Below are 25,086 nucleotides of genomic sequence, written 5' to 3'. Positions count from 1 at the left end.
TCTTTCTGATTGCTTATTATTAAGGCAAAGTAATTTGTAAAACGATGTCATAACACAGCATTTCCTTTTGAACAGATGGGTAATAAAACAAGCAGATAAATATGAGCATTTCTAAATGGGAAAAGACCAATTAAATGACCTGCTGTGTGACTACGATATAAACACCATCATGTTAAGCAGCATAGGAAGCACAATTTTTTCAAACTATTTAGGGGTAGGGAATTAAAAGTGACAAAATTGATTTGTATTTTCTAGAGTTCTTAGGGCAGCGAGGAAACATAAGGTTTAAGCCCTGTGCTTGGGTTACCTATCCAAAGCTAGTTCCAGTCTGGAAAAAAATAGGTTTCTGACACCATAATTTTGATGATGTAATCTATTATTAGGAAAAAGCAGATTTTGATCCTGAGAAAAATTTGTAATTACCAGCTAGAAATACAATCAATTATTTAATTTATGGTCTTAATAATAATGTTGGCATCACAATGAGTATAGATTATATTTCCTGGAGGTATAAATATGCAGTTGCTTCAGAAAAATACGCAATTCAATGAGATGAATGAGATGTGTCCACAAGAGTAACCCTCGAGTTTTAGGCATGATCCCCTTAGGGCTGACGTGACAGTAAAACCCCACAGTATTCCCACGTGATGCATAACGTCACAGTATCCTCTGTGGCAGAAATTATCAAATGTATTTTTTAAGTGAAAAAGAGTTGGGAGTCATCAGGTGAGAATCCACTTCACGCTAATAAAGAAATCTAGGTCTCACTGGAATCAAGATGGAAACAGTATGAATTTTGCACTCTGATTTGGGTCCCACTCTTGATTCTGCAAATTATTGGACAGAACTTTGGGAAAACTCAGTGAAGGCTGTTAATTTTGGACTCCTTTAAAAGCACATTTAAAAAATACTTGTTCAGTATTATTTAGATATTGAGCAGAGAGAAGGACAAAGCGGATTAGAAAGGCTGCTGGGAATGCAAGGCAACGGCTCCTCTTGTGACCATGCCATTTACCACAATCCACAATTACCTTCATTATTTATTTGCTTATATTGTAATCTGTCTTCCCCATCCAAGCATACATACATTAACACATTTGAATGTAAGATCAATGAGGGAAGAGTCTTTGCTGTCTTTGCCAGTAGCAACAGTGTCTAGAAACATACCTAAGGAGACATGTTAGGCATCCAGTATTTGCTCAGTTAATCAATAATGTCAGGCTTATTCTGAGGATTAAACAAGATATATATTAGATGATTCTGATGTCGAAATGGAATATAATGATACTTCCGAACCTTTTGTAAGATTAAATGGCCATTTATTTTAGAGAAAAGCATTTATATTAGTTTTAAAATTAAATATATATTCTGTAAGTAGAGTATACACTTAACCAACTTTATTTTGAAAAGAATTTGAGAAGGCAGTTATATAGTCCTCTCTTAGTATAAATCTGCTTTGCATTTAAATTTTTCAGGATTTATCAATCAAAAGTATACATTAATGAATTTCACATGCCCACATATACATGTAAACCTGACTGTAACTTATACATCATAGAATGTTGAGCTGGAAATGATCTTGTACAGTGACTAGTTAAACCCAAGATGTGGTAGATATTGTAGAAGCCCCAAATGTGGAAACAGAGGACCAGAGATTTAAATAGATTGTCTGAACTATAGAGGTGGTAGGGGTCAAAAAGTCCTCAACTCTTAGAAAATCAATTACATGTCCTCTTTCTTCCCATTTTTCATTAAGTTCAGTTTCAAAGGCCATCACAGATACATGTTTTACCTATATTTAGTAGGGTACTTTTTATAAGATAGTCCAATCCAATGCTCTAATAATATATTCTTACATAGGTTTCATATTCTTTTCAACTAATACTATAGCCCAAAATCTCACGGTTATCATTAAAATCAGTATATTAAGCATCTTATAGGATACAAAACATGTAATTAAATAAATCACTCACTAAAAAGTAAATACATGAGAAAATGAAAAATAATTCCTTGATAACGATCAAGAAAATCTATAACTGCTCATCCTGCCATTGGCCTCGTAGAACACTTTTTAGGAACTGGTGAAAAACATGTTTAAAAAGAAAAAGTATGTAAAACCTTCCCTAAAGGAGAAAGCAGCATAACACATGGAAAAGCATACGTTTTGAACCCAGACAGATTTTGCCTTATATCTCAGCTCTGCTACTAATTCTGGGACAGTTATTTAACCACAACTGTAAAATAGGAAGGTTAATGTGCACATGTAGGAAGATTAAATGAAATAACGTTCGTAGAGCATCTGGCTCATGGTGGTACTCAATAAATAGAGGTGTGGTGAGTATTGATAGAATAAAAAATAAAGCTCAATTCTTCACTGTTGAGACACAGCACCATTAACAGTGAAGAAGTCATGACAAACTAATCAAATCATAAATTATATATGGAAAGAAAAATAATCTACATTTGCCTGAATTTTCCAGCTTGGCTTTCCAAATTTACTAGAAGAGGAGAAGAAGAGAGGAGATAACTGAAGGTTATTATTGGATAGCTCTCAATCTGTCTTTTCTACTGTGACACTTATGATGGATGGTGGTCATATGTGTAACTCTTGCTGCGTGTAATTTCTGGCAATAGAAATAATTCTGTCTGTTTTTGTTTCATGGGCTATAGCCTATTGGAACCCAAATGAGCATGATATTACTATTAGGATAGGCTGGAATCTGCTCTAGTGTGCTTTAAAAATAATTTTCAAATGTATGTATTTACCTATCACTAATTACAAATTTCTTGGGATTTATCTAACAACTGATCAAGACTCAGCCCTATAATTTTATAAATTAGTAGACTGAGATCCAGAGGGGTTAAATGACTGGCTTGAAGTCAAACAGCTAATCTGCAGCAAAGTAAAGACCAAATTCAGAGTTCTTAGCATACATATTGTATCAGGATCTTAATGCTCCAAATGGCCTTCTGTTTTCCAATGCCTCTCAATCTACCACATTTGAGTTGTACAGTTGAAACCTAAGAAATCCATGATGCCTGCTCTTTTTTGATGTATCTAAATTCCTTTCTTTTTTTCCTAGAATGTTAGACATTTAGCGAGTTTGTCTGTAATTTTATTTAATACATATTTATTAAGTGCCAAGTGGAATGCAGGAGTGAACAAAACTAAATTTCCCATCTGTTGGGAGAAATGAACATGAAATAAAATGAATTAAGATTGCATCAAAAAATTAAAGATATAGTATTTCAGATAGTGGTAAGTGTTAAGGAGGAAATTAAAGCAAGAAAGAAATGGCACCGGGAGTGTGTGAAAGGGGGTACAATTAATGAGCTGATGTATTTTAATTCATTGCCACTTAATAATTGCCATCCAATATTGAGAGACAGGGAACCGAGGGTTAGCCACTCCTAAAACATGCCCAATCATGTCAGCAAGCTATCCATCAGCTGTGTTATCTCCCTATGGAGCCTCCATTTTAATTATACAACGCCACACTTAACCAGCAGGAAAACCTGCCTCCAATCTAGAGAGGAATGGATAAAAATCAGATCCTAGTTGAAACCGTTAGAAACCAGAATATGGTAAGATTATACTCAAAATTGTTTCAAATGTTATCCCTTTTTTTAAATTATTATTTTAAAAAACTATTTACTATTTTTATTTACAATATTTTAAAATTTTTATTTGCCTTATTCTAAGCCTAAAGCACTGATAAATAGGTTTTTGATTGGCTATATTCTCCTTCCTTCCTTCCTATGAATATTCCACAAAATAAATGCACAATGTGAATATTCAGATAGCAAGCTCCTGGATGACTATTGCTTATTCTACTTCAGAGATTTGAAAATGAGGTTTTAAGACTTCTCTTTTCCTTCCTTCCTTCCTTCCTTCCTTTTTCTTTCTTTCTCTTTCTGTCTTTCTTTCTTTCTTTCTTTCGAAACAGAGTCTCATTGTGTCACACAGGTTGGAGCGCAATAGTGCAATCTCAACTCACCGCAACCTCTACCTCCCGGGTTCAAGTGATTCTCTTGCATCAGCCTCCCGAGTAGCTGGGGCTACAGGCTCTTGCACCAGGCCTGGCTAACTTTTTGTACTTTTAGTAGAGATGGGGATTCACCATGTTGGCCAGGCTGGTCTCAAACTCCTGACCTCAAGTGATCCGCCCACCTCAGCCTCCCAGAGTGCTGGGATTACAGCCGTGAGCCACTGCTCCCAGACCAAGACTTCTTCACTTTTTAAAACATTGTTCATTTTGATTACTGTCTAACATTAACGAGAGTATATATTCTCAATGTCATGTTCATTGCCAAAATAAAATCTCTGCCTTCCAAATAAGATGACTCAATGTCATTGTGCACAATAGTGACTTCCCTGTATAGGAAAGAAAACCAGGTTAGAATGGTAATGTTTTGGAGTAAGGTAGAACATGAGAGTGGGATTGCCAGTATTGTCCTTGGTAAGTGCTAGCAAATCTTCACAGTGATGAAAGCAGGCATAAACAACGTTTTTGTTTATTTGATTGTTTTCGTTCATTTGTTTACAGTCTTTCCAAAAGTCCAGAAACTGAGAAAGGCATCTGATAAGCTTATGAGCTATTTATCTAAGACAACCTTCTCCATCTGAGATCTGATGAGCACTTACTTTCAATAGCCTTGATTTTATTTTCCCATGGGATACACGCAGCTTTGAAGTTCTCAAAATCACGGAGGAATTTTACCCATTTCTGAAAAGAAAGTCAAATACAACAGTAAAGTCCAGCCTCTTGATTTATCAAGATGTTTATCCCCTACCTCAAAACACGACAATGCAATGAGCTTGGAAATGTCTCTCTGGCAGCAAATACTACTTTCTAGTCAAAGGGGGAAACAGTAGGTTTCACTTGTTTCCCTGTTCTCCACTAACCCTAGACCAATTTAATTCAACAAAAAACTGTTTATCAACCTCCTGTTTTGTGGAAAATATGCTGGCCTCTCAGAAAGAGCTATTTATTATATAAAACAATAAGAAAGCGGGGAATTAGCATATAATAGGGTGATTGGAACAGAGTGTGTGTTTAATTAGTTTTCATTGTATGGAGGACTCAATATGAATAAATTTTATTTTCTGTCTTTTATTTCCAGGTCCTGTTTTGAAAGCCTTCTGATCTACCAGGGTAGTTTGTGTACAAATAGGTGAGTTCAATACAAGATGGTAAGTTCTATGACATGAGACACTTCAATCTGGTAGAGGCGGAATAGTCAGCTTAATGGAAACAGAAGAAAACAAGTCACAAATTCTTTTTGCAAAAGGCCTTCTTTCTATTTAACTCCAGTGTTGGATCATCCATGGTCAAGAGGATGACCGGGAACAATGAGAATGTGGCAGAGAATTTTGCATGTGTGCACATTATGCAGGGATGAAGTTGAAGCTGGACAGCCACTATTGTCTAAATAATAGCATGAGACAAGTCTGAAGTTCAAAAGATTGTCCACGCTTTTTTTTCCGTCTGTCTTCTGCAGTGGAACCACCACGAAAACACAGATTTTCTTTAAAAATACTTATGGGAAAGACCATCACTCTTGAGTTTGAACCCTTGGATACAACAGAAAATGCAAAGTCCAAGATCTAGGATAAAACAGGAATTTCTACTGATCAGCAAAGACCGATCTGTGTTGGCAAGAAACTGGAAGGTGGATGTGCTTTGTCTGGATACAACATTCAAAAGGAGTCTACTCTTCATCTTGTGTTGAGACTTCATAGTGGTGCTAAGAAAAGGAAGAAATCTTACACCACTCCAAAGAAGAATAAGCATAAGAAAAGGAAGGTTAAGTTGGCTGTCCTGAAATACTACAGGTTGGATGAAAATGGCAAAATTAGTTGCCTTCATCAAGAATGCCCTTCAGATGAATGTATTGCTGGAGATTTCATGGCCAGCCATTTTAACAGACATTATTGTAGCAAATGTCTGGATTATTGTTTCAACAAACCAGAAGACAAGTAATTGTGTATGAGTTAATTTTAAAAACAAACAAACAAACAAAAAAGATTACTCATAACTAGAAACAGCCCAAATGTCCAATCTACAATAGAATGGGTAAATAAATTGTCATGGCATCTTTATACAATAGAATACCACACATGAATAAAAATGAACTATAACTCCCACAACAATGTGGATATATCTTGTGAACATAACATTGCATCAAAGAAGCCAAAAACAAATGCATAGATACCATATGATTCCATTTATTTAAACTGTAGAAAAACAGACAAAATTAATCTTTTGTGTGTGTGTGTGTGTGTGTATGAAAGTTAAGATACATGACTTTATTCACAAAACATTATGAAGTACATTTAGCTTACAGTTGGTATAACATTTGTAAAGAGGAGATAATAATATCTATGTTCCTGCTTTACTGTAAGAATTAAATATAACTTTATAAAAGAATTCAATTCAGGGCTTGGCACATAGTAAGTGTTAAATAAATGTTAGTTGCCTTTCTGTCTTTCCCCCAAAATCTATATTTGTATCAGTATATCATTTTTTTTTATTTTCTGTCCACTGTATAGTTGATGTTCCTGGTAGAAAAAAGCTATATAGACACTTTGAGGAAAACAACTTGACCAGAACCTCTTCACTTCCAGAGAATGAAAATGAAAAAGGATGCAATCTTTTATATTTGGAAGTGCTAAAGTCACACAAGTAAGTCTTTTGCCATAAATCTGTATTTCTTGACTTATTTTTCATTTTAACTCCTCTAAGAATAATTTTTTAAATCTCCCCTGTAAATTTCAATACCACAGATATACTGTGTATATACTGTATGAGTATTTGTGTTTTATGTATACAAAACGTAAGATTTTTTTCACCCCTTTAGAAAAGAATCAATGTTCTTCTTAGAGGCAATATGCCATAAACCAGACAACTATAAAAATACCTACCTTGGCCATCATCATCTTAAATGCAAACCACCGTTTTCCTTTTCCTTTCCCAAGAGCCCCTTCATTTTCACTCACAAATTTTTTTGCTTCCCTGAGAAAATAAAAATAACATAAGGGATAAAGGGAGGTAAGTTGCAATGACTAGAATATAGAAGTAGTGGACAGTTGATTACACCGGGCCTGCAGTCTTATTTCTTCTAGATCCCTCACAAGTGAACCTAGACTGTGTTTTATAACCTAGAGATTTTCAATTCATGTTTAAATTTTTAAATGCTGACCAGAAAAAGTAAGATATTTTAGCTCACTTATTAATTAGCTGGAATCATTGAAAAGGAATTGATGCTAAATGTCATAATAGAGAACCTTAGTTCTTTTCATTTCTATCACATGTTAAAATTGAGTCTGAAGTTTACATCAGATTCTGGCAGTCAAATGTTTATTTTAAAATACTTCCCTTTCTTCTTTTTAAAGAATTCCTTTAGAAAAAAAGAAAAGGGCAGAGAGGTTAGGTCAAACTGACATAGAACACACTTAATGACCTAGTACTTAATCCTGTTAAAAAAAAAAAAAAAAGCAATTATGACCTACAACAGAAAAATCATTCTGTAAAGTAAATCGGGTTAAGAAGAGAAAGAGAGAGAAATGGAATACTTTCAGCCTCACATTCAGAAAGGGCTTTAAATGTAAACTTTAACATTACTCCCAAATATTTATACATTTACAGCAGTTACATTGGTTTCTTTGGTATATATAATAAAAAAAACATTAATTCATCAAAACATAATGCAAGCATGCTACATACACTACAATTTTTGTAACCTTGTTTGATCATTGTTATAGACTGAATGTTTTTGTCCCTATCGAAATCTGTATGTTGAAATCTAATCTCCAATGTGATGGTATTTGGAGGTGGGGTCTTTAGGAGGTAATTGGACTATGGGGGTAGAACCCTCATGAATGGAATTAGTGCCCTTATAAGTAGTGGCCAGAGAGCTAGCTAGCCCTGCTTCCACTACGTGAAGACACAAGGAGCCAGCCATCTGCAACCTGGGAGACGGCCCTTGCCAGAGCCCGACCATGCTGGCACTTCAATGTTCACAGCCTGTAGCACTGTGAGAAATAAATGCCTGTCGTTTAAGCCACCCGGTCTATGGTCATTTGTTCTATCAGCTTCAACTGACTGGGACAGTCATATTTGTTGTTTGTTTGAAAAACAATTTACCAAAAAAAATTACAAAAAAGAAAATTACAAATAGAGGCAACCCAGGCTTGTCTTCACCTCTCAGGGGCTGCAGAACATATAGTTTAAGTGATGGAGTAGCCTCTGTCACGGTAGAAACAGATAACCCAAGCCTGGATTGTGGTTCCACAAGTGCAGTGCTGTCCTCAGTTGGATGGCCCCTGGAATATGTGGTTTTACAGACAAGACCCTTCAACATATGACTATAATTAAACTCCTATTAACATATAAAGTCAACTTTTAGAAATGAAGGGTCTGGCTAGGCACAGTGACTCATACCTGTAATCCCAACACTTTGGGAAGCCAAGGTGGGCAGATCACTTGAGGTCAGGAGTTCAAGACCACCCTGGCCAACATAGTGAAACCCCGCCTCTACTAAAAGTACAAAAATTGACCAGATATGATGGTGTGCACCTGTCATCCCAGCTACTGGGGAGGCTGAGGTAGGGGGATCACTTGAACCTGGGAGGCGGAGGTTGCAGTGAGCTGTGATTGTGCCACTGCACCCCAGCCTGGGGCAACAGAGTGAGACTCTGTCTCAAAAAAAAAAAAAAAAAGAGGGGTCAGTGAGGAATTTTTTTTGTAAGATGTTCCCTAGTATCAGTGCCAAACTCAGAATTTTACAATACACAGTGACCAAAAAAACAGCATACACCTGCTGACTTAACTAATACTAGGGAGTGGGGCCTCATTACTCACCTGTACATGTGCGCCCACCCATATTCTGGCATAAAAATGTAAGCACAGTGGTAAAGATTCTCTTTGGTCACCAAACAGAACTCCCAAATCAGTTTCCTGATAGCAGATACAATACCTTGTCTTATTGTAGCTTCCATCGCATTCACAGTTGCATTGACCACAGGGAGTGTTTAATAAATGTAAACCTTCTAGAAACAGAGCTGATTGACACAGTTTGGGGTAGATGTAGACAAGGGAGTATCTAATAATTTTATTTTCCACAATAATTAATGCTTGAAAGCAAAGTCATTCCCAGACTTCGGGATTGCACCCTTTATCATTAACCTTCTCTGAAACTCAATTAACAGACTAGACTGGCCTTGTTGTCAAACACCCTAACACTTGACATGACCTCTGTGCTGGTAAAAATTAGTTGAAAAACAATTTCTAAAATCTTTTGCATTTTCTAAAATATCCAATATAAAAAAATAAAATAAAAAAATAAAATATCCAATAAAGCAATGGCAAAAATTAGAAGCTGAGTTCTCATGGCTGGGTTTTTAGATTCATGCAGTGAAGAAAATACATCCTATGTAAGCATTAACAATGTGTTTTAGAGGTGATAAGACAGGAGGGAGGGTGGCAGCCAGCAGGCACTTTCTAAAATGGTGAACTGAAGCCTCTAAGCAGAAAATCAGGCAAGTTGGCTTCTAATCCTGTCTCTGGGATCTGTCTCTATGACCTTGCCCATGTTTCTGATGCTCTTTGTCCCACATACACGAGTGTCTGGCTTTTCAGAGGAAAGCACGCCTGCCTCAGACTCACACAGACCTAGGCAAGCTCTGACACAGGTTCCCTCAGTTACTGTGTGACTTTTAATAGGTCAAGATTTCCCAGAAAACAAATGGTCAGGCAATCGCACCCCTGCTTGCTAAGATGGTGGCAAGAACAAGGTGGGATCATAGATGTGAAAATGTTGAAAGGATTATTACACAGTCAATTCTACGGCAATGCTGGTTTTGAAACCATGACCCTGTTCTAACATAATTGATATATTACAGAACAATTTGATCATAACACAAGTTTGGGGTTTGCTTATGTGTGATTCTATCCACAAGAAACACCAGGTAGATGCAGAAGACTGCACCCAGCTAAACCAAGCAGCGTAGGAATACACAAAATCCATACACCTCATCCATCAGCACTTCCCCACACAGGTAGAAAAGCCACACCTGCTCACAACTGGGGCAACAATGACTCTCCCCCCAACACTTCTCAAAAATTCACAAACTGCAACCCTTTTGAAGGCCAGCTTCCACAAGGGAACGTTAGATCTTTTTCAAAGTAAACTGCCATATTTATTGTAAATTTCTTAACCATTAATATGAGTAAAATATTGCTGTCATTGTTACTAAATTCCCATATTTTTTGTAATGTGCCACTAGTGATGTTTCTATGTATTGTGTGCCTATCCCCATTTTTTTTTTTTGTAAAATGTGTTTTTATTGCCCAATTTTGCATAGTGTGGGGATTTTTAGGAAACCATACATCATGTTATGGCAGAATTGACGATACTTCAGTTATTTGGCATCAAGAATTTTGAAATTCATAAAACTAAGTATACAGAGGAGCTATCATATTAATCTCTAGTATAAAGAACACATATAAATAGAGAAATGGAAATTCTTCTTAGTAGTAAAATTAAAAGTTTGTTTTTCAAATGTAATAAAGTACTCACTTTCAGGACATCTCCACTGCTCTAGGTATTTAACAGATAATTTAAAATACACCCAGTTTTGCTTATTAGATTTATATCACTTTCCAGATAAGTGGTCAATTCAAAAGCACAACTTTGTTCTAAACAGAAGTGTAAAGAAATAGCTACTCCATATTTCTACCAAGATTTTTAATTTTGGGAGCTTGTGAACATTAAACTAGCAAAACTTAAGAGACAGAGAAGGAAGTCAGGGTAACAACCAAATTAAAAACACTACAAAATTAATTATAAACTCGGTTAATAATCTGGAACCCTATCTACATGGCATTAATGAAGTTTTTGTCATATGTTATAAATATAATTTTCCTTTGAACGACATAAACAAGTTTTATTTTTGTCTCTTCAATTACTATTAGTTTTCCTTGATGCTAGGTATAGTTTCATATTTAACTTTCAATTACTACCCCTCCCTACCCTCAACATATATACTTTGATTCTGGCTTTCAAACAAAAGTCCAGACTCTATTATCTATTACATAATCTCAGGTATGAATTTCTTCTCTTCCCTAGTGCTCTACCCTCTCCTTCATTCTCTGAGAGATCCCCACCTCCCCCAGTTTTATACCAAAGAGGTCCCTGAACAGCAATTCTAGCTAATCCTTGCTCCCTATAGCCCACTCAAGCCAGAATTACTAGACTCAACTAATCAGGTATGTTGGGGATGGGTTTAAAATAAAGCCAAGGGGCAGAGGGTGGGCCAAGAATAATTGTTTAGCAAGAAGGGATTCTTTATCCCCCATATCTGATGCTCATAGGATGTAAGAAAGTACTTTCGCAGGTTACAGGCCTTCAAGAAGGGACACTGGGCTGCAAGATATCAGAGACTCAATGAGAGGGCATGCCTTAATATCAATTTGAGGACTGATCTTTGCAATGAGTTGGCATGATTTCAGGATGATAAAAAACTAGTATCACCCAATTATATCCTCCTCAATAACAAATTTCTTAACGAGAAAACATATCTCATTGTACAATTAGAAACAAGGTACAAAAACAAATCCAATATGAAGACAAACATTGATCAATACAGAGCACTAAAGTATCCATGACAGATAGCAGAATCTAAGAAAATAAAGAACAGTCTTTAGAACACTAAGATGCAAGAAAACATCTTTACATATATGTCTTTCTACAGCTAATCGATTCTCCTACTCATTTGTATTTATCTGTATAATTTAAAGAAATTTTTCTACATGGTTGAAATGAAACAGGATTTTGTAGATAAACTTTGAATATCTATTGGCCTCAAAACATCCAAATGTCTGACTGAAACAAATGTGTACCACCCCCTTGAATTACATTCAACAAAAGCCACCTGCCAAGACTGTAATCTGGTCTTCAGGTCTCAGAGCTCAAGCAAACTGTGCTGCAATACGCACAGCTCTCTGAGCTGTAACCCCAGACCCAGTGATAAATAATTGAGCGAGGTCTATTTAATGACAATGATACCTGACCTCATCATTCATTTATCAATCTGTTGTGTTGGTAATTAGAATAATTAGGTTTCATGGTCTTTCAAGAATGCTTTCACAGTTAGTTGAAGCAGCACACACTGGACTAACTTACAAAATAGATAATTTACCCATAACACATGATACAACCATGATTACACAGAAGAGTTAGGTCATGCTATGCTGCCTTTGACACATTCTCATCCCAGGAAACATGTTCCTCTTTTGGGTTAGGTTCGGTTGACTTTCCTCTTGTTTTCAGTTTGATAGTATGATTGAGCAACCAATTGATTGCTCAAGTAAATGAAAGACAATTCAGAACTGGTGTTTAGGCAACTGTAATCAAAACTTGTACTCTTGAGCAGTTTCCAGTGAGGGGACCAGAAGAATGAAAAGTCTTTTCATAACAAACACTGCCATTTAAAAGAACTTAACCAATAGTCCAGAGAATCTGGTTTCTCCCGAAATATTACTGTGGGAGTGAGTTACAGAGGTAAGAAGCTACTCGAAGTTACAAGGATTAAAAATAAGAACTAGAGGCCTCCTAGATAATACAACTTCATAGTTAGGCTGGTAGAATTATTGAAAATTATCCCAATACTGGAAGTGATTATTCAAAACACATCTTTTTCCTAAGGTAAATGCTGATGGCGGTAGCTGGAATGGTTAAGATGCCCAGCTGCTTCATCCACAAAATGGAGATAATAGTAGCTACTCTGTAGGATTGTTGCATCCATTATAGAAAATAATGTATATAGTGTGTTTAGTTTAATCCATGGCAAATAGCAAGAGCAGTATAAGCAGTAACTATTACAGTAGTTCCCTCTTATCTGCAGTTTTGCTTTCCACAGTTTGTTACAAGTAGTCAACTGCAGTCCAAAAATATTTAATGGAAAATTCCAGAAATAAACAATTCATAAGTTTTAAATCGTGTGCTGTCCTGAGTAGCATGATGAAATCTCATGTCATCCTGCGCTGTCCAGTCAGGAAGTGAATCCTCCTTTTGTTCAGCAAATCCACACAGTCTGCACTCTCCTCCTGTTAGTCAGTAGCCCTCTGGGTTCTCAGATTGATTCTCACAGTATCACAACGCTTATGTTCCAGTAACCCTTATTCTACTTAATAATGCCCCCAAAGCATAAGCTTAGTGATGCTGGCAATTCAGATATGCCAAAGAGAAGCCACAAAGTACTTCCTTTAAGTCAAAAAGGGAAAGTTTCCAACCTAATAAGGACAGAAAAAAAAATGTATGCTGAGGTTGCTGAGATCTATGGTAAGACGTCTTCTCTTCCTGAAATTGTGAAGAAGGGAAAGAAATTCCTGCTAGTTTTTCTGTTGTACTTCAAACTGCAAAAGTTATGGCCATAGTGTGTGATAAGTGCTTAGTTAAGATAGAAAAGGCATTAAATGTGTGGGTGAAAGACATAAACAGGAATATGTTCTCACTGACAGCAATCAGGTTCAGTAGTATCCTTGGTTTTAGGAATCCACGGGGAGTCTTGGAAGGTATTCCCCTCTGATAAGGGGGGGTGGCTGTATTAGCAGCAATAGTACTAATAGGGCTGACTGCAGTTTTTATGCTGAGTCTCCAAACTACGAAGTTGAGAAATAACTAGATACTTCCAGGCAAAACCCCAGCCCATTTCCCCTCAGACTGTTACCCCATTGAAAGTGGGAATTGTTCTTGTTAGTAAGCAAGCAGGAGAGGATTCAACCCTCCAACTGAGACCCAAGGAGAGGGCCCAAGTGTTGGGTCTCAGAAGCCCCAGTTATGACACCACCTGGGAGGAAGCAGTCAGGAATTCTAGCCTGAGCCCTGCTCCAGCCACGCTATGCTGCTGCAGAGAGCTTGGGCCCGTGGGAATCTCTCTCTCTCTCTCTTTCTCTCTCTCTTTCAATTTCTCCTTCTCTCCAAGCAGAAGATAATCTGAAGATATCCAACTGTGTTTTCCCTCAAAACTGCACATGTTCTCTGTAGCACTAAATTGTAAAATGTTACACTTGGACAACATTGTATCAAATTCTGTGATCCCTATCTCATGTCATAATTGGGACAGGGGTTTGAATCTTGGCTCTGTCACACACCAGGTGTGTGATTTGGGGAGCGTTACTAAATGTCTTTGATCCAGCTTCCTCACTTGTAAAATGGGATCAGCAACAGTGACTCAAGAGCTGAAGCACACTGAGTGTTGGCCATCTGCCAGGCACTATTCATGTCCATCATCTCACTTCATCCCCTCAAAATCCTGAAAGGTGGAAACTATTATTATCCCCATCTCAGAGATAAGGAAACTGAGGATTCTCTAAGTAAAATAAGTATCCAAGGTCACCTACTAAGTGGCACAGCTCTACTCTTTTTGAGCTCAGTGTTCCCAGTTTCCCCAGGATAACACCAGTGTTTACCTCATGGGATTGGAATAAGGACATACATACAAAAGTTGAAACAGCGTAAGCAAAGCAGTACCTGGCACGCCATGGGTAAATGATGCTTTTAGTTATTATCCAAAGATATTTATCTTTTTTTTTTTTTTTTTTTTTTTTTGAGACAGAGACTGACTCTGTCTGCCCAGGCTGGAGCACAGTGGTGCAAATCTTGGCTCACTGCAACCTCTGCCTTCTGGGTTCAAGCAATTCTCATGTCTCAGCCTCCTGAGTAGCTGAGACTACAGGCTTGTGCCACTACACCCAGCTAATTTTTTTGTATTTTTAGTAGAGACAAGGTTTCACCTTTTTGGCTCGGCTGTTCTTGAACTCCTGACCTCAAGTGATCCACCTGCCTCGGCCTCCCAAAATACTAGGATTACAGGTGTCAGCCACTGTGCCCAGCTGATATTTATTATTTTTCATAGGAAATGTTTATGATACAATGTCAAGTAAAATTTTAGAATACAGAACAATTTGTATACTCTCATTATAATTACATAAAAGTAGTGTGCATCAATGATCAAAGACTAGGCAATTATGCAAATGCTTGGTTTCTCCATTTTCCATACTCATTATATTACTGTCATTCAGTTTTGTTATCAGTAATAAAATATAAATTTTGTTTATTTTAAGGCACTGTGCCATATGCAGAAAGAGAAATAAAATAACGTGGTCCTACGCTTTTCTGCAAGGAATTTACAATCCCATTAAAAAGTAAAGACATAGATAAATATTTAGGGCACCATCTAATTACTAACAAACAAGAATAGTAAAAGTAAACATAAATGCTACAAGATTGAGATGAGAGATGGAGTGGTATCAAGGAACCCTGAACAAAGGGAGGATTCAGTTACATGGTCAAAGGAGTAGGAAGGACATTTTGGTGCAGGAGAATGATATAAGCAAAAGTGAAGAGATGAAAACGTGCCTGGGGGCTTCAGATAGACAACGAAGAGGACATTTTAAATGCTTTAGAGGAGGACCTGGCAAGCCCTAATGTCAGGTTCAGCAGTGCAGAATTCATTCTGTTATTAATAAGGATCCAGAGTATTTTCGAGCAGGAAATTGATGTGTGTAATACAGTGCTGTGAGAAAAATGTTTCCACAATGATATACAGGGTAAGTTAGAGAAAACATAAGATGAAAGGCTGGCTGCAACTTGATTTATAATGCATCAAGGCTTTTATATATGCTGTTTCCTTTCTCTAAGATGCCCTTTCTCTTCTCCTACACCTGTTGTCTTCATTTTCTTTATCTTCAGTTCTAGAGTTAGGCCAACACTACAGCTCCTCCACAAAACCTTTCCTGATCCTTTCTTTCTTTCCAACAATCTCCTCCACCCCCTAGGTACTGTGACTTAACCGCTGCCCTTTCTGCAGTAGTTATCCCAAGTGTTGCTTTCTAGTCCATTGCACTGGAATCTCAAAGGTCTATATTTTTTGTACTAATTTCCCAGTACTTAATATAGCACCTGGCATAGATGTGAATTTCAATAAATGCTAATTGAATGAATGAATATCAGTGAGAAGACCAGATGACTGCCAGGTCGTGGCCATTGGCACAGATGTGAATTTAGCACCTGGCACAGATGTGAATTTCAACAAATGCTAATTGAATGAATAAATACCAGTGAGAAGACCAGATGATTGTCAGGAACTGGGCCGCACAGCAGGCAAGTGGTGGGCGAGTGAGTGAAGCTTCATCTGCTTTACAGCCACTCCCCATTGCTAACTCGTATTACCACCTGAGCTCCTCCTCCTGTCAGATCAGCAGTAGCATTAGATTTCCATAGGAGTGCAAACCCTATTGTGAACTGCACATGCGAGAGATCTAGGTTGTGAACTCCTTATGATAATCTAATTCCTGATGATCTGTCACTGTCTCCCATCACCCCCAGATGGGACCATATAGTTGCAGGAAAACAAGCTCAGGGCTCCCACTGATTCTACATTATGGTGAGTTATATAATTATTTCATTATATATTACAATGTGCAGAATAAATGTAATACACTTGAATCATCCTGAAACTATCTCCTCATCCAGCCCCAGTACATGGAAAAATTGTCATCCATGAAACTGGTCCCTGGTGTCAAAAATGTTGGAGACAGCTAAATTAAGTCACAATCTCTAGGACTGGGATATGGCATCAATATTTTTTTAAGTCCACAAACGATTCCAACGTGCAAGTTGGGTGCAGAATATGGAACTGTTGGGCTCAGAAAATGATATCCTGAATGTGCTGCTTTGGGATGCCAGGCACCTTGAACTAAAGGACACTGGAAGGCCTCAGAAGCAGCGTCAGAGCCAGGGTCTCTCTGACCTTCTCCTGCTCTCCTGCCTCTCACCCCTCATTCTTCCCCAAAACCGCCATAGAATTCAGAGTTCCCCTTCCCCAGGGCAGGCCTTAGAAACACTAAAACCCCCTTTTCCCCAAAGCCGGCCATATAAACAAGAATTATTACTCTAACCTTCTCCACCTTTCTATCTAGAAGGTGGCCATAAAGAAATTCTATGACCTACTCTTGGTCAACAGTAGGTCAAGGGAGGAAGAAACACTCTCATATTTGTTGCTGACAAAAATTGTGGTCTTCATAATCAAAAAATATATATTTTATCTGTAGAGTAGTACTATCTAAAAGGAACTATACCAAAATAAGCCAGGAGGGGGAAGAGATGTTACAGCAGTGAGGACAAGAAGAATCTGGACAGGTATTGCTGGGTTTCCCCACTCATCATTACTATTCCATAATTCCTTGTTTGTCTAATAACACTTCTACATGGCTGTTCACTCTTTACTGAATCTAAGCATAAAAATGGACAGTTTACCTGGGGACTTCAAATCTACATTCTGAAGGCTTCCATGTCATTTAAAACCTTGGTTAAATAAATGTGTTATGTTTTTCTCTTGTCAAACCTCTTTCATTACAGAAGTATTGTCTGTGACCTTATGATGGGTACAAAATAGCACATCTTTCTGCCCCTGCAGAACTAACCAAATTTTGTTTACTGCGACTACCAAATTTAAGAGGTAAAGAACTCTTAAATTTAGCATGTTGGTCAAGCAATTATTGGAAGATTGGGCTAAACAGCTACTATATTATATATAATTGTTTTGTTGTCTCCCTGAACTGGCAGTAAGTACTCTACATGTTTCGATACTCAATAATTGCCTTTGGTAAATAACTACTTTTCATGTCCATACTTTATCTCACATCTCTAAAGAGTAACTACCTGACTGACTATCTGAAAACAAGCAGTAAATAAACTAAGAACAAGCAAAAAAAGAATTGCATGTGCATTTTTATAACCTCTTAACTTTTTTGTCTGATGTATTTCGGTATAGTTCCTTTTGGATAGTACCACTTCACAGGTAAAATACATATTTTTTAAATTACTAAGACCTCAAAATTTTTACCAGCAACAAACATGAGAGTGGCCTATGTACAAAGATTTCTTAAGGGAATTTTTTTTTCTCTAGTTCTGATGATACTCATGGAGATGTGTTAAAGTCAGATGCTGGTGTTGATGAATAATTAAAGCAAGTCTTGGACAGGTCAAATTTGTATGAAATTCCAAGTTACTGCCACAGAAGCTCTTCAGACTCGGGATGACTTCTTTGCTCCCTGGAGCTCTAAAACAATGCTAATTTTCATTGCTGGCTTAACTCTGATTTGTACCTGATTGCTTTAAGAGTCAATTTATGGTTTAAACAATCTTTTTGTTAGTATTACAGCAGCAGGGGAGAAGAGAGAGGAGAACATACAGGTTTCCCTAGGAGCTACAATACTGGTCACAGCACAAACTGTGTTTTCTTCATAGAAAGAAACCAACATTTTGGAAAGCTGAACTATTATCTGCTAAGATCATAGAAGGGTAGAGACAATGTGGAGGGTAGCAGAATATGGCATCCCAAAATAGGCTGTATCAGGATTATGTGCCATATTATGCCAAAATATGCCAAAAATATGGTATAAAGATTATTTTGAGCTGAAAGCAATCAAGAAGAAGCATACACAAGAAAAGCTCTCTGCTCTCCCCCTTTGCCTAAAAGCAGGAGATAAATATATAAAGGCATTATTTTCATTCCCCTCTTACCGGGAAGGACAGAAGTTAATCACTGAAGACTATTCCAGACCTATCAGTCAAGAGAGGGCACCAGAGGAATCTGCACAACAAGTTTTACTAAATAGTCCTTATTTTCCATTAGTTCCCCCATATATTTGCTTTCCCATCATTTGCCATCCGAGAAACTCAAAGTCCTTTTTGTCTTGTCACTTCTCTAAAAATGTATTGTTCTTTTGTTAAGATGCTATGTAAACTCAAGTTCTAACCTCCTCTTTCAGTTACTCATCCCTGTGTGGTCCCATGAGTAAGAAGGATATACATGGTAGTAAACTTCTGCTTGTTTTTCTCTTGTTAATCTGTCTTTTGTCAGTCTGGCTTACAAGGCTCCAGCCAATAAATCTAAAATTGATGGAGGGAAAAAGAATCTTTACACGATTTACAACCAAATTATTGTAATGAATTCTTTCTTAGTGGGAAGCATTTTATAATGGTAACTTTATAAATGTCTCTCTGGATAGTCTCTTTAAGCTCTATGAAAATGATTTTATGTTTGTTTATTTTTTGTCTTTTGTTTTAATGAATCAGTTGAGCATGTTATTAGCAACACTAATACCTGAAGGCAGGGATAGTATTATGTGGGCTGCAGAGTTCCATGCCATATCTCTAAGGCATCCCAGCCTACACTTACTGTTCTTGTGTTGAGTAGAAATGAGATTTGGGGAGAACGTGACCTAAAACCCACAAATAAATCTTAAAATCACTAGCCCAAGAATAAGAAGGAAACTCTATCTAAAACTGTACCTCAACAATTCTAATCACCAAAATGTTGCAAAATGGTGGAATATCACCTTACCCCTTTACTGTGGGAATATTTTTATTAGAAGTAGGTAGAAATGGCACTGAAATTATAGATTGCTGTACATAGCTATGAGGAGGATCCACCCAAAATTCTGGTTGATAAACAAATTCATTTTATTTCTATTATTCTTTCATTCTCCCTTTTACTTAGTCTTTTTTTGTTTTTTCAAAGTAATTACTGGGTATGTTTTATGTTCTTAATGTGTTAAGTGTTTAAAAGAAATAAAAGAAATATATGGATTCCTTTCTATAACTTAAACTATATTAAGAAAAATGAGATCTAGGCCCATGAAATAGTTACATAACGAAGCAAGACAGCCTTGAAGTGAAAAAGGAGAGGACAATGGAGGCTTGAGAGTTGCTGAAGATATTATAGATGAGATAAGAATTCAAATGGATGCTAAAAGGCTAATAGAATTCGAGTAGGCAGAGAGGGCATTCTAGGCATTGGTTTGCAGGAATTTCTCTAACAAAGGAGACATTTCCACCATGAATCATACACATAATCTCATATTCTTAGATATACTAGCATTCAGCTCTTTGCAAGGCCATCTATGTGGCTTGGTAGACAGACTGTGTTAATTTTGCTTGCCTCATGTGCATTCTAATCAAATGCATTCTAATGAATTCTGAATACTGTGAAACAGAAAAATTCACAAAGTGCTGCCCCATAGTGAGAAGAAGCATCCTGCATTGAAAGTGTGGGTAGCATGTTTCAACACAATACCTGTGTGTTTATATTCTTCTAAATATTTCTAAGCATTATAACTGTTTTTTCAAAACATTTTTCAAAATGTTGTGTAGTGATATTTAGAAGTGCTCAGTCTAAATTTTTCTTAAAAAAAGTCCTTAGTTTTCTGTTGGAACAGTGTATTCAATCTTTTGATCTATCAGTGGACAATAAATTTAAAATGATGCTTTTAAATGATGGCAGTTCAATGAGCTCTGCAAATCACTGGGACTACCTGGTAAATTTGATCGTTTGCCACATGACAAACTTAGACACGGAAGACTGTCCTAAGCAATTGGGGAACACAGCTCAGGTAAGGGCACCCTCAAAGGACACCATGTTCCTATGTGAACTGGGCTTTCTGCAGAATTAAGTTGTGGTAGTATTTTCAGTGTCCTTCCATAGCCTCCCTTCTAACCTGTCCTGATCCTTGTGACCAAGTACTGGTCAAGAAACACAATAAGAGTGTATGCATAAAATGTAAAAGTTAATTCATCCAAAGAACCATGTATCTTTATGTAGATATGACTGCCTTTGTGTATATATACATTATATATACATGCACACGTATAAATATATGTAAACTTAGGCATATATATTATGAAAGCATCATAAACACAACTATTTGAAATAAGTGATTCATACTATTTAAAAATTTCTAATTTTTATAACTATAAAAGGGAATCTTGGACCCCTTATATTTGAAATGTAAAACTATTCCCCTTTCTTCCTTTCACACAATTTGTTATGATATTTGTGATGGTTAATACTAAGTGTCAACTTGATTGGATTGAGGGATACAAAGAATTAATCCTGGGCATGTCTGTGAGGGTGCTGCCAAAAAAGATTAACATTTGAGTCAGTGGGCTGGGGAAGGCAGATGCACCCTTAATCTGGTGGGCACAATCTAATCAGCTGCCAATGACTATAAACCAAGCAGGAAAACGTGAAGATGAGAGACTGGCCTAGCCTCCCAGCCTACATCTTTCTCCTGTGCTGGATGCTTCCTGTCCTCAAATATTGGACTCCAAGTTCTTCAGTTTTGAGTTTTGGGCCTGGCTCTCCTTGCTCCTCAGCTTGCAGACAGCCTGTCATGGGACCTTATATATAAAATATATATTATATGTATTTTATATATATTTTATATATAAATATAAAATATATATTATATTTATATATTATATACATTTTATATATATATAATGTTTGTGTGTGTATCCTATGAGTTCTGTCTAAGAGAACCCTGACTAATATAATATTCAAATACAATGTTATTCAAACTTTATTTTAATATGTACATTTTAATAAAGCTTAACTATTTTATTTTATTTAAGCCCCCAAAATAGTATCTCACTTGCCATTGCTTGGTCATATACATAAAGATGGCCACAAAAATGCCTTGATTGTTATCTTGTTACAAGCTTCATAAAACCCAAAGGTTATCTTCACAAAAAGTACCTTACCTGAGATCTGGATAACTCTTCCCCAAAACAGCAAGGACATATTTCTCTGATTAATCTTATTTTGTGCTTATTAGGTGCACATTTGCTTCCCTTTTACTGTTAATGTATTATGTCAAATGTATTTAAAAGCATTCCTAGATAATTTCACGATAATTAATGTATTTATCCTTTTAACCACGTTTCCAAAAAACATAATGGATAGTCTAATAAAAGTTGTGAAAATCAACTGTTACTGACAGCTAAAATTCTAAAGAGTACACATTTGATAAATCATTATCAAAAATCATTAGGGGACAGGATGCCCTGGCAAGCTCAGAAAATTTAATGCATCTTACTATATATAATATGTTGACTGATAATACCACAGAAAATAGGGTACAATGAAATGTAATTAAGAAGATAATAGTGACCATGATTTATCTATCTGAAAAGAACTTCAGAACTTTTTTATGTCTGATATTTATTATTATCATTTTATACTGTGCTACTAAAAAAAATCCTTGTTTATTTGAAGTTTAATATTTGCTATGGTTTGACTATGTCTCCTAAAGTTTATGTGTTGGAAAGTTGATTGCCATTGTAACAGTAGTAAGAGAAGGGACTTTTAAGAGACAATTAGGCCATGAGGACTCTATTCTCATGAATGGATTAATGTGGTTACCATGAGAGTGGGCTAGTATCACAGAGTAAGATCCTGATAAACAGATAAATACAGCCCCATTTCTCTCTGTCTCTCATCCTTGCTCACCATGTGATGCCTTCCACCATTGGATGACCCTTGCCAGGTGCCAGTGTCATGCCTCTTGGACTTCCCAGCCTCCAGAACCATATGCCCAATAAATTTCCTTCTTTATATATTACCCAGTCTGTGGTATTCTATTATAGCAGCAGGAAACTAAGACAAAGTTGTTTAAATTCTTGATAATTAAATGTTTGTGGAAATTAGTGAATAAGATTGCCAAGAATATTGGAAAACATCTTTGAATATTATCATTTTAGACCCATTTTTCCCAATGACTAATATCCTCCTGCAACCATATGGGCACAACCTCAAGATGATTTAACTAGGCCATGTGCTTGAGATTTTGAGGCAGTTATGGGAGTAATAAATGCCTCCACAACTTTCTAAAAGAAATAGAAACAGGAGCTCAGTGAGCCACTTGAAAAGTCTGCCAAACTAAGGCAGAGACAAGAATATATCCAGGTAACTATGGTAAAATGGTACATGCATAACTAAGAAAGATTAAACAAATCATGAAACAGACAAGTAAAGGGAATTCTTGGTAGACAAAAGTATATTTAGCCTATGTTTTACAGCTGACTTCCTTAACAATTGAGAACATTTTCAAAACATGCAAATCCCAAGGAAAAAAACACTAATTTTTACATTTGGCTTTTCTCAATGTCCTTCCAGGGAAAATTTCAAAATATTATTTGAAACGTATTGGTAAAGTTAACCACAATAATTTGCTAAGCACCCGTAACAATACAACAAATATTAATAAGATAAATCCTGAGACAGAAGACTGTCAGGGACATTGTTCTTGTTTAATAGAAATATGCAAGACGCAGGATAGTTTATAGCTGTAAATACTTATTCCAATAGAATAAAAATGATGAAGCAGGCAATTGTAGTAGATAAACTCTAATGTGAATGGCAAGAGATTTCTGATCTCAATCAAGAATTGATTTCTCTTGAATAAAAAGTGTTCCACTTTAAGATAAAATTTAGAAAGAGAGAAATGAGCAGGAGCAGAGAAGATGAAAGAAAAACTGAAACTCTCTATGCATGCTAACAGATGTGGGAGGAAATTCTAAAATATAAAACAAAAATCATTTAGCAGTTTTTTTAGTTTAAAAAAACTAGGATAAGAAGTCACTGATGCACTTTCAGCCTTTGTCTTCAGTCTTCATATTATGGAATCATTGTTTTTCCTTCTCACAGGCAGTTCTAATTCAAGCATTTCATAGTTGATTATAGATTAAATAAGAGAGTTATTTTACTTTAACCTCTGCTTTTAGTTGTTCCAGATTAGTTTTACCTAAGTTGAGTTCATTATTAAAACCCCCAAAGAGATACCGAAGTTGACTTATGCTGGCTCACACAAAACCATTGATTATGAAATTTCCAAGAATTTTGTGAGCTGGCTCTAACTGTTGGTAGCTTGAAATTGGCTATAGTAGAAGTATTTACACCATGGAAATTGGCAAACACTATAGATCAGGGCTTTTTACCAGTATATTTCTGTCCTTTACTCACCTATTCATCCAGACCCTTTAAACATCCCAGTCATGTTAATTGTTCTTCTGCTTTGGAAATGAATGTCCAACAAAAAAAGACATTAACATTTTCACCCACACAGAAGACATTAATTAAATATTGTGTACAAAGCACTATGCTAGTCCTTGAGAAAATAAAGAGCTATGTGATACATTTTGTGCCCTGAGGAACTCAAAATCTCTTCCGAAAGGAAGGAGATTTACATACAATTTTTAAAAATACAACACAATGCTGCATAACACAAGAGCCAAATGAATAATCAAGAGAATTCATTTGAATTTTATTTCTATGGGTGTTGGCAGAGAAAGAAGCTCAAACGGGAGATAAAGTCAGGCATGGAAGAAACATAGGATGCCAAAAAATGGAGAAGATACCAGAATGAAGTGATAACATGTACCTGGCATATCTATAGGAGAAGATTAATCTCATTTCACTGGAAAATATGGTTCAAATTAGAAGGAGTGTGGCACAATAGAAAAAGCCTGATGTTTTAGAGACAGAGAAATCTGGATTTTAATTCACTCTCACAGTTAATAACTATGTATGGTTACCTTACCTCTGTCAATCTCAATTTTCTCATCTGTAAAATGGGGATAACTTTGTTTTCAATGTTCTCATGAGGATTAAATGAGTTAATGTGTAAAACATCTTCTAGTACAGGACACGATATATAGTAGATACTCAAAAACATTTGGAGATGGTTTTGTCCCTCTCCAAAACCTCATGGTCATCATCAGTAATTAATGAGAGGTTGCTTTGGAAAGGGAGTTGGAATTCAGATTGTGGAGCTCACTGATTTTTTTAAGCAAAATTGACTAAATTTTTTTAATTACTAGGGAGACATTGAAGGGTTTGAACATGGGAATGACATGTTCAAAATGGTATTTAAAAAGAACTCCATGGCTATAGTGCATGAACAGTGACTTGGAGTTACATAGACTTGAGTTCTATAATGTGAGTTGGCTAAATTATTTGAGACCACTGAATTCTGCTATTGGAAAAGATGGAAATCATTAGAAATGTTCAACATAGATAATAAGTAGCTCTTGGCTTGGAATATTCAGGTGAAATTCATATGTAGGGACAATTTCATAGGCCTGTGACCTGCACTGTCACACAGGGCCCCATACTCAGATGGGCCCTGTGCTTAGTTTTATGCTCTGCTATTGTCATGATTGGGAAGAAATTACAAT

General features: G+C 36.4%; 1 protein-coding gene and 1 pseudogene across 1 annotated transcript in view; one reads left to right on the top strand and one right to left on the bottom strand.

Moving 5' to 3' along the window:
- TMC1 (transmembrane channel like 1) overlaps positions 1–25,086 on the bottom strand; it is a 180,290-nt gene that overhangs the window by 87,366 nt on the left and 67,838 nt on the right. The window contains exons 8-9 of the mRNA XM_065530686.2: positions 6,926–7,016; positions 4,646–4,727 (exon numbers count right to left, since the gene is read on the bottom strand). Coding sequence (XP_065386758.1) covers positions 4,646–4,727; positions 6,926–7,016 — 173 coding nt within the window. The remainder of the gene's footprint in view (positions 1–4,645; positions 4,728–6,925; positions 7,017–25,086) is intronic.
- LOC102145103 (ubiquitin-ribosomal protein eS31 fusion protein-like) lies at positions 5,329–5,984 on the top strand (annotated as a pseudogene).

The sequence above is a fragment of the Macaca fascicularis genome, chromosome 15 (assembly GCF_037993035.2).
Source record: "Macaca fascicularis isolate 582-1 chromosome 15, T2T-MFA8v1.1".
NCBI classification, from domain to species: Eukaryota; Metazoa; Chordata; class Mammalia; order Primates; family Cercopithecidae; genus Macaca; species Macaca fascicularis.
The sequence above is the reverse complement of the archived record's forward strand: the minus strand, read 5'-3'. Positions and strand labels throughout refer to the sequence as shown.